The sequence below is a fragment of the Rhinoderma darwinii genome, chromosome 5 (assembly GCF_050947455.1).
Source record: "Rhinoderma darwinii isolate aRhiDar2 chromosome 5, aRhiDar2.hap1, whole genome shotgun sequence".
Lineage (NCBI taxonomy): Eukaryota > Metazoa > Chordata > Amphibia > Anura > Rhinodermatidae > Rhinoderma > Rhinoderma darwinii.
The window spans coordinates 325,638,426-325,650,658 of NC_134691.1; the positions used below are offsets into that span (position 1 = coordinate 325,638,426).

General features: G+C 45.2%; 1 protein-coding gene across 2 annotated transcripts in view; it reads right to left on the reverse strand.

The window, feature by feature from the left end:
- Positions 1-12,233, reverse strand: part of MINDY3 (MINDY lysine 48 deubiquitinase 3) — a 96,609-nt gene that overhangs the window by 62,367 nt on the left and 22,009 nt on the right. For both annotated transcript variants that reach the window (XM_075828745.1, XM_075828746.1), the window contains 4 exons: positions 11,601-11,715; positions 10,296-10,369; positions 8,527-8,606; positions 3,265-3,335 (listed from right to left, as the gene is read on the reverse strand). In XM_075828745.1, coding sequence (XP_075684860.1) covers positions 3,265-3,335; positions 8,527-8,606; positions 10,296-10,369; positions 11,601-11,715 — 340 coding nt within the window. The remainder of the gene's footprint in view (positions 1-3,264; positions 3,336-8,526; positions 8,607-10,295; positions 10,370-11,600; positions 11,716-12,233) is intronic.

Consider the following 12,233-nt stretch of genomic DNA (forward strand, 5'->3'; position numbering starts at 1 on the left):
GGGGTCAGTACTCCATTCAGGACCCTTATCAAGAGTGGAGAGTGACTGCAAAGAGCATCTCATGCCAATTGACTTTAAAAAAGGAACTGTGTAATGTTTAATTTCCCCTGTGGTGGCGCTCCAGGAAAATGGAACACTTGCTGCTAAGTTAAGCCACTGATTAAAGCTGATTGCAGGGGGAGGGGTCACAGTAGCTGCACACCGGGGGTCTGCCTATTCTCAGGGGATCCCTCCGAATTGAAAAAAAAAAAAAAAAAAGTTAATCCAAAGCGGCCAAAACCCTTTAAGAAATCGTCACGAGCGTTTTCCTCCTTGACAGACAGACGAGGGTGACATTTACTAGTTTGCAGCAAAGTTAACCCCGTGAGTATTCCGTCTTCTGGAATCGGGTCTTTTCCTCTGAAATCAACAACAGTCAATATGAAATATTTCCTCTTCACGCACTGACATCAGAGGACTATTTTTACTGCTCTGTAAACTTGAAAACACCATCAAAGCCATGAAAGCAAAAACAGGCGTAAAAAGACGGGGCGTGTTTTCTGTTAGGGTTTATGTTTCCGAGTCCCTGAAAGGTGGTGAAGTCGTCTTCAGATGCTGAACTCAAGGAGAACTGAAAATATTAAACAAGAAAATTCCTCTCCATTTATAGGCTTAAGGTGAATAGTTGTCAACCATGGGCGGCTGTGTGAAGGCGAATGTTCATACATGTGATACAGGGAGCGGCTCATAAAGGACTTCACTACATTCTGGATAGGGCTCCAGGACACCTTTGGCTCCCAAGTCTAAAAAAGTAGGAGTCAAGTTATACTTTTGGTCCCAAAATGAAAAATCAATATTACGGAGTGTAAGATAAAGTGTTTACACAAGACTGGGGACAGAGCGGCGGCGGCGGCGGCCTTTACATGAGACTGGGGACCGAGCGGCGGCCTTTACATGAGACTGGGGACAGAGCGGCGGCGGCGGCCTTTACACGAGACTGGGGACAGAGCGGCGGCCTTTACACGAGACCGGGGACCGAGTGTGGCAGCCTTTACACGAGACTGGGGACCGAGCGGCGGCGGCAGCCTGTACACGAGACTGGGGACCGAGCGGCGGCGGCAGCCTTTACACGAGACTGGACCGAGCGGCGGCGGCCTTTACACGAGACTGGGGACAGAGCGGCGGCGGCCTTTACACGAGACTGGGGACCGAGCGGCGGCGGCCTTTACACGAGACTGGGGACCGAGCGGCGGCGGCCTTTACAAGAGACTGGGGACCGAGCGGCGGCGGCAGCCTTTACACGAGACTGGGGACCGAGCAGCGGCGGCAGCCTTTACACGAGACTGGGGACCGAGCGGCGGCGGCAGCCTTTACACGAGACTGGGGACCGAGCGGCGGCGGCAGCCTTTACACGAGACTGGGGACCGAGCGGCGGCGGCGGCCTTTACACGAGACTGGGGACCGAGCGGCGGCGGCGGCCTTTACACGAGACTGGGGACCGAGCGGCGGCGGCGGCCTTTACACGAGACTGGGGACCGAGCGGCGGCGGCGGCCTTTACACGAGACTGGGGACAGAGCGGCGGCGGCTTTTACACGAGACTGGGGACCGAGCGGCGGCGGTATTTACTATAGACTGTGTAACCGGCGGCAATAGGAATATTCAGCGTTTACTTCCAGTGGATAAATTCATCACATGACCATGTACAGGACACAAAGGTGAATGGCTCGTTACAAATTACATCTCTGATACACATACTGTAACGAGCCATTCACCTGTGTGTCCATCACATGAGCATGGACAGGATTTTATCCACTGGAAGTAAACAATGAACGTTCCTATTGAGTGACAACAAGCAGAAATCCTGAAAACCGTGAAGAATTAATACAGAAAGTATATTGGAAAATTGTATAACTTTAACTTATACAAAAAAATATAATATTAATCTGCCAAAAGTGGACAATCCCTTTAAATCTGTCGATCCCAGCGAACAGGATACAAAGGCAGCCCCTTCTCTTTGTTTCGTGATTGATCACGGCATCATACGGGTTTAAATGACCGGGATCAACAATCCTGGCCGTTGCGCAATTTAGAAACCAAAGTGCCCATCTCCGGTGGAGGAGAAGCTTTACAACGGCTTGTTCAGCCCCAATTCAGACATATGTTTTATTTTTCTTGTAGGTATTTTCACATAAAACAGACTATTCTGCATGTGGTTAACTATATTCTTATTAAAGGAAGACAGATCAGTAATGGCTGTAACCACAAAGCCGACATCTGGCTGATCACCGGACACACCTCGTATTAACATCAGCACAGAACAGCGAGGCTTTTATCAATGGAAAATAATATGTGCAGCTTCTACCATCCGAGACCGCGGTGTAGCGCGACGAGGAACAACGTATCCGTCACATGAGATCAGATTCCGACGGGTCTCAAAATTCCGGTATGCGAAGTAAAAACATATATAGTCTCCTAGGGATGCTGTAGACCAGGGGGGCACAACCTGCGGCACGCGGTGCGATTATGTGTAGCCCCAGACGTGCTGGTTTCTGCCCAGATAGTTCAGGAAGACTCTGCATATGCGCGATGTTTTGACATCATTAGACAGCAGCTCCGTTCTCTTTCCTGGATTCAGCTTAGATATAAGAGCAGAACTTGGAAGATATACGTGAGCGCCCTCTTGTGGCTGCTCACATGTCGGAGAGAAGACGAGCGGTGAAAAGGAGGAGTGACGCGAGTACAGGGGAAGGGACAGGTATGTACGGACGGTGCACTGAAAGTCTGGCACTAATGTGTGGCTGGCACTACTGCCATTCTCTTTGGTGCATGAATCCCTGTGTCATGCACCGCCCCCCCCCCCCACCTCAGCACCTGTACCAGGTATAAAGGTGCATCAGTTTTACCCAGAGGGATTCTTTAAAGGGGTACAGATGGCATTTACACCGGGTATGTGCAGTGGTGCCCGGGCATGCAGGCTGCTCTCTCCATTGAATTTTATGGGCTTCGCCATTTCCATATTCTCCCTATAGGTTGGAAGACCCCCTACGTGCAACCCCCACTTATTATACTTTTATGTGATACGAAGTCTATATGCTACAAAATGCCTCAGGTGGGAATACCCCTAGAATTTTTATTGCGACCCTTGGGAGTGGTACAATTTGCCAACGCGGCCCTCGGAGCAGGAAAGATTGTGCACCCCTGCCGTAGACCCAGCGGAAGAGTCATGGGAAGCAATGTGATACTACAGCAATAGGGAGGAGTCAATGGCTGGGGGAGGAGCTTACCTTGCAATATCGCAGGGACTCCATTAGAGTCAGAAAACCGACGTGTGCCTGACTGTGTATGCCCAGCAACTCTGGAAGAGAACGGAACAAGGTGGTAAAATATTAAACTTTATATTGACAAAATACACATTTCTGAAAGTCTAATTTAAAGAGGAAATGTCATCTTTTTGTGTGTGATGCAATATAAGGATCATTTTTATTCCTCCTGGAAATAGAAGCATTGACAACTGAGCGCTACCATTCCCCTGGTCAATAAAGCGTGTCTACACAGTCTGACACTAAGCGCTGACTGGTCAGGCCCAGACTGTGTAAGGACATTCACCGTTGATAAGCGGAATGGTAACACCCAGTCTCAATGTATTCCTACATTTCCAGGAGGACCAACAGAGGAACCGCACAACTTAAGAGTTCTCAGTAAACTTGTTCCAGATATGCTATTTAATGGAGAGGTATTTACTAACACGGACATGTCAGGAGACATGACAAATCCTCTCTGAAATAGCTTTGTTAACAATTCAGGTTGTTAAAAGGTTTCTCCGAAAAAATTTAAAAAAACACTGTCCGACCCCTCTTGAATGGGGCGGAGATGCAGTTCCAGGCGGAGCCGCACATACTGACGCGGCACTGACCATATCCTGAATAAACATTGGAGGGACCTTCTCGCTCGCTGGAGGGCCAGGACTCCTTCGTCCTGCTGATCGGTGGGGGGTCCCGGGGGGTGGGCTGTATGAAGTGGTTCACATTCTACATGGTAATTTATTTCTAACTATACAGCGACACATTGCAAGTTCCGTCTTTACTACTTAGACAGACTTGCACTTCAGAAGCGTGGGTACCATAGTCAGACATTTTGGCGCTAAGGAGCAGAGTCTTCTGGTCATCGTTACCCTCCATAAGGACACATATTAACACACAGAAGATTTGTCTGCGACTGTCCTACTTACCTGAATGGGGGTAGCAGAAATGCACGCACCTGCTGCAGAAACAACCCCATTCAGCTATATGGAGAATTCTCTGGAACAAATCTGCTGCGTGTGAATATACCCAAACTCTCCCACTCTCATTTGTGTAGCAGATGTTAATCCCATAGTCCCGAATTGGATTAATACATGAGAGAAAGGCACTCATACTGCGGTAGGAACATCCGTCTGGGTACTGCTGGGTACTGCTTCCGTCTGGAGAGAAGCGATAAGCATACGCAAACTATTAACACAGAGATCGAGTAAAAAAAGAAACAGGCGGTAATCTAAAAAAAATTGAATTAGAAAATTCTAATAAATTGTAATTGCCTAAAGCCACCACTAGGGGGAGATTATTGCTTACCAATTGGATTCCCTTTGAACTTCATAATGAAACTGTCTGCAGTAAGCGCCTAAGCCCCCCCTAGTGGCAGCTACAGGCAGCCTAAATTTAATTATATAAAGGGGTGGTCCCACCATTAAATAGCAAGTTTCTTGTAAAGATCATAAAAAATTAACAATGTTTGCCATGTATGTGCTGTTAAAAAAATTATTCGGTAAAGAACTATAACATTTACTAATATGGTATGGCGCCACCTGGTGTTCAAAGTATAAAGCAATGTGCACGTCTACCTACTGGGCTGAGTGCAGGTGGACACACATGATCGAGCGGTTACCGATCACATCTATGTTCAGAACCCACTGAACCCGTCAGTACCGCTGAGCTGACGGATACAGGTTTCAGCGCTAGATACAGCTGCTCTGTATACAGGACACAAAGCAGCTGTATCTCAAAAAGTAAAAATTATTAATAAAACGTAGTTAGAAAGTTGCACCAAACACACTGATAGACATTTTTATAAGAGACGTTATCTGTTTGAAATTGAAAAATCGTTACCCCCCAAAAAAAATAATTATCTAAATATAAACTTATGTAAATGACCGAACTCTCCCATAGCAGCCTGGTGCAAACTTCTTGGCATGGAGCTACCAATGTGCCCAGCGCCCCCGGTGGCATACAGTGTCACGTTACGAGGTTTCGCAGCTCTGACAGGTCACAAAGAGCAAAGAGAAAAAAAATAAAAATAAGCGGCTTCACTGTAACATAGGAGTTTAGCTAAGCCTGCGTTCACATCCGCGTCAGTGCTCCGTTCCGTCTGAGCTTTCCTTTGGAACGGAGCCCAATGGCCCAGAGGTTTCAATGGTGACGGATCCGGTGCAAATGGTCTCCGTTTGTCTCCGTTGTTCAGGGGTTTTGTCGTTTTGACGGAATGAATAGCGCAGTCGACTACGGTATTCATTCCGTCAAAACTACAGAACCCTTGCACAACGGAGACAAACGGAAACCATTTGCACCGGATCTGTCACCATTGAAATGAATGGTGATGGAAACGGAAACCTATGATTTCCGTCAGTCGGGGCTCCGTTCCGACGGAAAACCGCCTAAGATGTGGAGGGAGGGGTCAATAAGCTCGTTGACTGCTTCCAATAACCAGTAGAATTGTGAATGCAGCTCTGGAGTATAATAAAGTTGTAATTCAGAATCACCACAAAATAAGTCCTATATACACACACACACACACACACACACACACACACACACACACACTTCAAAATAACTTAAAAAGGTGTTGGACATAATAAAGGGGCTCTCCTGTTCAAGACCCCCTCTATGAGAAAGGGCAGAAAGCCGCCAACAAGCAGTGTGTCTCAGACTCAGTCCTGTTCATATGTGATTGGCTGGAGTGGTCTACCTTCTATCTTCTACATTATTATGTGCGTCCCTAAATGTATGATATTTACCAGATCCTGTAGGGCCCCTTTAACCCCTTAATGACCGCCGATACGTCTTTTTATGGCGGTCATTAGTGGGCTTTATTCTAGAGCGCCGCCAAACTACGTCGCTGCTGTAGAATAAAGTAAACAGAGCAGGGAGCCGTGAAATCTCCCTGCTCTCAGCTGCCAGAGGCAGCTGAGGGCTGGGGGCGTCCCTGCTCTGCCAGGTGAGATCGATATTAGTATCGATCTCACCTGTTTAACCCTTCAGATGCGGTGCACAATAGCGAGCACCGCATCTGAATGGTTTTGGAGAGAGGGAGCGAGCTCCCTCTCATCTCACTGACACCCGGCGATAAAATCGCCGAGTGTCTGTGTCTTCTATGGCAGCCGGGGGTCTAATAAAGACCCCCAGGTCTGCCTGCAGCGAATGCCTGCTAGATCATGCCGCAGGCATGACCTAGCAGATGCCTGTCCGTTTTAAACGGACAGGCAGTAATACACTGCAATACAAAAGTATTGCAGTGTATTATAAATGCGATCGGAGGATAGTGAAGTCCCCTAGTGGGACTAGTAAAAAAGTAAAAAAAGTTTAATAAAGTTAATAAAAAAAAAAAAAAAAATGAAAAACCCAGCTTTTCCCCTTACAAAATGCTTTACTATTAAAAAAAACTACAATAAAGCAAAAAAGTTACACATATTTGGTATCGCCGCGTCCGTAACGACCCCGACTATAAAGCTGTTACATTATTTAACCCGCACTGTGAACGCCGTAAAAAATAAAATAAAAAAATTGCTGTTTTCTGTTAATCCTGACTTAAAAAAAATGTGATAGAAAGTGATCAAAAAGTCGCATCTACTCTCAAATGGTACCAATAAAAACTGCAAGTCGTCCCGCAAAAAACAAGACCTTATACAGCTATGTCGATGCGAAAACAAAAAAGTTACAGCTCTTCGAATGAAATGGAAAAATCTAAAAAATGGCTTGGACATTAGGGCCCAGAATGCAAGCAGGGGGAAGGGGTTAAATTCCATAGACGACACATAATTCCATTATTACAAGTTTATGTCATCAGTACCTCGGTTCCCAGTGCTCTCAGAACTATTTTTACTAAACAAGTCCTGTTCAAGGCCGGGTTAAAGCCAAGTTTTATTTCTTAAGGACATGGATTAAAAACACGCACACAATTTGTTATCTCCTGCATCTCATTCATCCTTGGAGCGGAATATTACACACAAGTCTCATTAGTACTTAAAAGGAAGAATAAAGGTTTAATAACAGTGGATACAGACAGTGAAGCATTGCCTAAATAGAAGAAAGGTTTCTCTTTTGTTTTCCAGACCTATAAAAAAAAAAAAAGTCTTCAGTGAGGTCGGCCGGCTCAGGAGCACAATCCTCCATAGTCTGGATTCTATATTAGCAATGGAATGGGACTTCTCTGCCACCTGGTGGTTACTTGCAGCAGTGCATTTGACACAGTAAACACAGTGACCCACATTTTCTAAGGCTGGTGTATCTTCGTAAAGGAGATAGTTGGTGTGATTTGCGCCAAATTTATTAAAAGGCGTAAATTATACGTCCTCTTGATAAGTTTGACGATATTTGCACGGTGAGAGACGCAGAAAAACAAAATATATGCCTGCTAGGACTAGGTGTAGATTTGTGACAAAGTTTGCGCCATTTTACCTCTCCGTGGAGACCATGCCCGCTTTTCTAGTCACTTACAAATTTTGGCAAGAAAAGTGGCAAATCTTATTATATATTACATATTGCAATTTATTTTTATTTTTTTTACACAGTTTACGCCAAACCTGGCGTAAACCGCATGATTAATGTGGGCCAGTCTTCCATATTCTGGGATTATAAAAACAAAGTGATCATTCTGGTTACCTGCAGCCACCACTAGGGGGAGCCTTTTGCAGACAGTTTTATAGCCAGATTATCATTTAATCTGTGGCTGTGTGAAGGAAAGAAACAGAATTTTGGACCCAAAAACCTAAATAGTATTCAAAAGGTGTAATCCATGGATTTTAAAAAAATTCAAATTTACACTATAAGGCGTTAAAATATTACCAGCTCCTCGTGTTCTTGTGCCCTGTAGGTGGCGTCCTCCCTAAGGGTATGTTCACACGCAAACGTAAAATACGTCTGAAATTACGGAGCTGTTTTCAGGCGAAAACAGCTCCTGAATTTTAGACGTAATTGCTCGTACTCGCCTTTTTTGCGGCGTCAATTACGGACGTAGGAATTAAACTACTTCATAAAAATAAAAAAATTACACAAAAATCATATAAAAAGCAACGCTCTCTAAGAAGATCTGCAGCAAGAGCGCTCTATTTCAGCTAGGCAGAGGGGAATCCAAGAAATGGGGGTAAAGTATAGAAGTTATATATGTACAGATACCATATACTCCACATGGCACTTGGTCTTGTCCCAAGGATCAGTCCTGAGTAGTACCCGCTGCACTAAATAATGGGCCAAAATGTCTACACTTTAAGCAAAATATATATATTTTTTTTAACTTACTCATTCCCGAGCATTCCCTGTCTCCATCCCACACATTGGAAACAGCATGTCCAGTCAACAGAAGGTTAATCAAACTTTGGCTAGAAGAAATATTAAAAAATAAAATAAAAATCATAAGCTGCATGACAAAATAAAAAAACCACATCACATTACAAATCATTCCCTGCTGGATATCGAGAGTCTTGCGGTGTGCACTGAAAGTGTGAAAACGGCTTGTCAATATCTTCCTTCTATCTGGAGATGTAATCGTTTGATATTACAGGCCTGAAGCCAGAGGCTGCACTACTGAAAAATTCTCACGACATTTCCGGCTCTGATTTCTGTCAGGTGCACGGTTCTTGCCGAGACCTTGTGTGGATTAAAATCTCCATTCATATTAGTGCTCATTTATTATCCACAATTCAAGACAGTAAGGCCTCATGCCCACGACCGTAGTGGTGTGTCCAGGCCGTGATTCGCAGCTCGGACGGCCGTGGAGTGTCACCCGCAAATCACGGGCCGTGCACATTGCAGTGTGCAAAATGCGACCGTAACAAGACATGTCCTATCTTTTTGCGAACCAGTCTCCCGGGCAATGCATGGACCATGGAAACCACAGTCGTGTGCATGGGGCCTAAGGAAGTAGATATTGATGTAGATGCTGCACCCGAGAGAATTGACACAACCCGAGATCGACAAATAGATGAATCTTTATATTTCAAATCTACAAATTGTGAGAAGGTTATTTGCTCCTTCATGTTAAAGTGGCGCTAAACGTGTGACAAACTTTGACATGTCAGAAGTTTGGATTGGTGGGGGTCCGAGCACGGAAACCCTCACCAATCGCTCATGTGAGCGCTGAGCCTCTTAGTTTCTGTTCGGCTTTTTCCGGAAATTAATGTATCATGTACGGACTCAATAGAAAGCCTATGAGCCCGCACTCCGATACATCGGCTTTCCGGAAAAAGCCAAACAAACACGAAGCGGCTGAGAGCTCACACAAACACTTCTGCTGCTTCGTTCTAGCGACTGGTGGGGGTCTCAGTGCTCGGACCCCCACCAATCCAAACTTCTGACATGTCACTATGGCATGTCAAACGTTTAGCTACACTTTAAATCCTATAGACAATCCCTATAGATACACTTTTCTTTGACGTAATAACTAAATATTTTCACAGAGAATTTCAGGGGCAGCAGTTCTATTATTTGCGTTGTTTTTCTTATCGCCGTCCGAAAAAATTTAAAACAATTCCCAGGAACATCAGGCGGATGAGAGAAGAAATGTCTATGGGATATTTCAATTCTTATATGGGAATGTCACACAAGGGCAAACACCCAAGGTCAAGGCTTCTGATGGCCATATATTTGTGAAAGATTCTAAGTTGTCAGGTTTGGTCGGGGTCCCAGAGGTCAGACCCAATTGATAGGACATAAATGTCTATAGTGGACAAGCCCTTCTGTTAGAAGTCTCCCCCAACGTGTCCAGCTGCAGTGATCCTGAGAGATCTGTGCTTTCAGAGCCTGGCAGCAAGTAATCAATTCCTCCACAGCACCACTACAGGAGAAATGAAGTATTACACAATGCCCATTGAAATCAACAGCTCTCCAAGTTTCGCACAGACATGCCAGGCCCTGCAGAGAGGGAGATGGTGTCTGTAGCTGCTTCCTACTCTGGCCTGGACGAGGACCCCCTTCTATTGACTCAGAATGCCATAATAGGGTATTTGTATATAGGTTTTACTAAAATAAAGTATAAACACCTAAAATCTACAGGGCAACTGCCCCCTTACCTGCCATGCCCGTATACAGGATCAATCAAAGGCTCTTCGGCATCTTCTATTTCATTTTTAACATTTTCAATTCCCTGGTAAGGCAAGATGGATTGTTAATAGAAATTGTCCTCAGATAGGTGACAGGTCGGGTTATGGGGTGTAGTAGCAGTCGGTCGTCCATGGTGAGAAACTGGACTAATCCTCATCCCTGTAGTGGCGGTCACTGGGCATCATGGAACCCTTATTTTTAGAAGGATATTCCTCCTTTAGTTCAATTCCCCCTCATTATTCGCCTTTAGTGTCGCCCCCTGGAGGTGACACTTTTCTGTGCTTATTTGCCTTGAGCCCTGCTCCAAGTAGACAAAGGCCCTGTTCACACAGAGTTTTTTTTGCACTGACTTTTATTGGAGGCAGTGGCGTTTGGGTTTTTTTCCGGGCGGCTTTTGGCCGCTTGTGGGAAAACAAAAAGCGGCATGTCCTCTCTTGCCGCCTCTGACCTCCCATTGAAATTAATGGGAGGAAAAAAAAAAAAAAAAAGTTTCTGCGCATTTTCAGTGTGATTTGCCTGTGGTCCTTGCGTTCGCTTCAATGGCCACGGGCAAAAAAACACCGCAGGCAGTTCAAAATTCCTGAAGGAATTCTGATTTTTTCTGCCTGCAAAAAAAAAACAAACACTCAGTGTAAACAGGGCTAAAGAATCCGCATACAGGTTTTTATTTTTAGTAGGACCCTAGTGGCAGCAAGGATCTTATTTAACCCCTTGAGGTCCGGGCTAATTTTTGTGATTTTTCTTCTGAATTACAACGGCATACACTGTTCATCATAAGTAACGCAACACGATGTTGTACAGGTTGTTACAGTCGTTACGACACCAAATATGTTATTTTACTTTCTATCTAGGGACTTATATTTCATAAGGGGCTCAGAACTCACACGAGCACTTCTGTCGCTTCGTTTTAGCGATTGGTGGGGGTCTCAGTGCCCGGACCATCGCCCATCAAAACTTCTGACATGTCGCTATAACAAGTCTGAATACTGCGATTAAAGGGTAACTAAGCGTTCAAACTTGTATGGGTTAAGGGCGGAGATGAGATTTTCCTCTAACCCGAGCCGTTAGAGCGGGGCTCCGGTTGTGCATTACGGCCGTTGTCCCGCTCTATATTACAAGGCACACTTGAGGTGCCCGCACGATCAACAGGACGAGTATACGGCAACTAATGAATCTATATCTGTGAAGGGAATTTGGAGCTCTGTATCAGGAATCACAGATATAAAGTACACGGGGCCTCCGAGCAGTAGACGAGACCCCCTCCCTATACACACCTTGGTGAGAATGACAGAGTACAGGAACAGCAGCACTCCGAATCTGTTCCTCCACATCAAATACTCATCCCATACGGCTGCCTTTAGGTCAACAAAACTTGGAAATGTTCGTTTTCTATGGAAACAAAGCAGAAACAAGCGTTGTGTGGACATGTTCTACCTCCGCTGATAAAACCACAGCACCAAAAGGTCTCCCCACGGGTGTTACTCTGCTTCCCTAGAGTCCTGAATGTCAGCTGTGCCTAGTCGAGCACTGATATGAGTGGGGGATGGGTCACTGCAGATTTGCTATGTAGGAGCAGAATGACAACCATTGTGCAAGATATATATATATATATATATATAGATAGACAAATGGATTGATCCAGCAGCACCGGTATAGTGTGGGTGCAGGCCCAAAGGGATAGACCAAGATCCCAATTATGTATAGAGCAAAAATTAGGCAGCACTCCGTTTGTAAAGGTGAAAAAAGAGGGTACTTCTATTGTCCCATAGGCAACGTTTCAGCCCCTTCCCCTGGAGCCTTTCTCAAGCCTTGAGAAGGAGCTGAAACGTTGCCTATGGGACAATAAAAGTACCCTCTTTTTTCACCTTTACAAACGGAGTGCTGCCTAATTTTTGCTCTAATATATA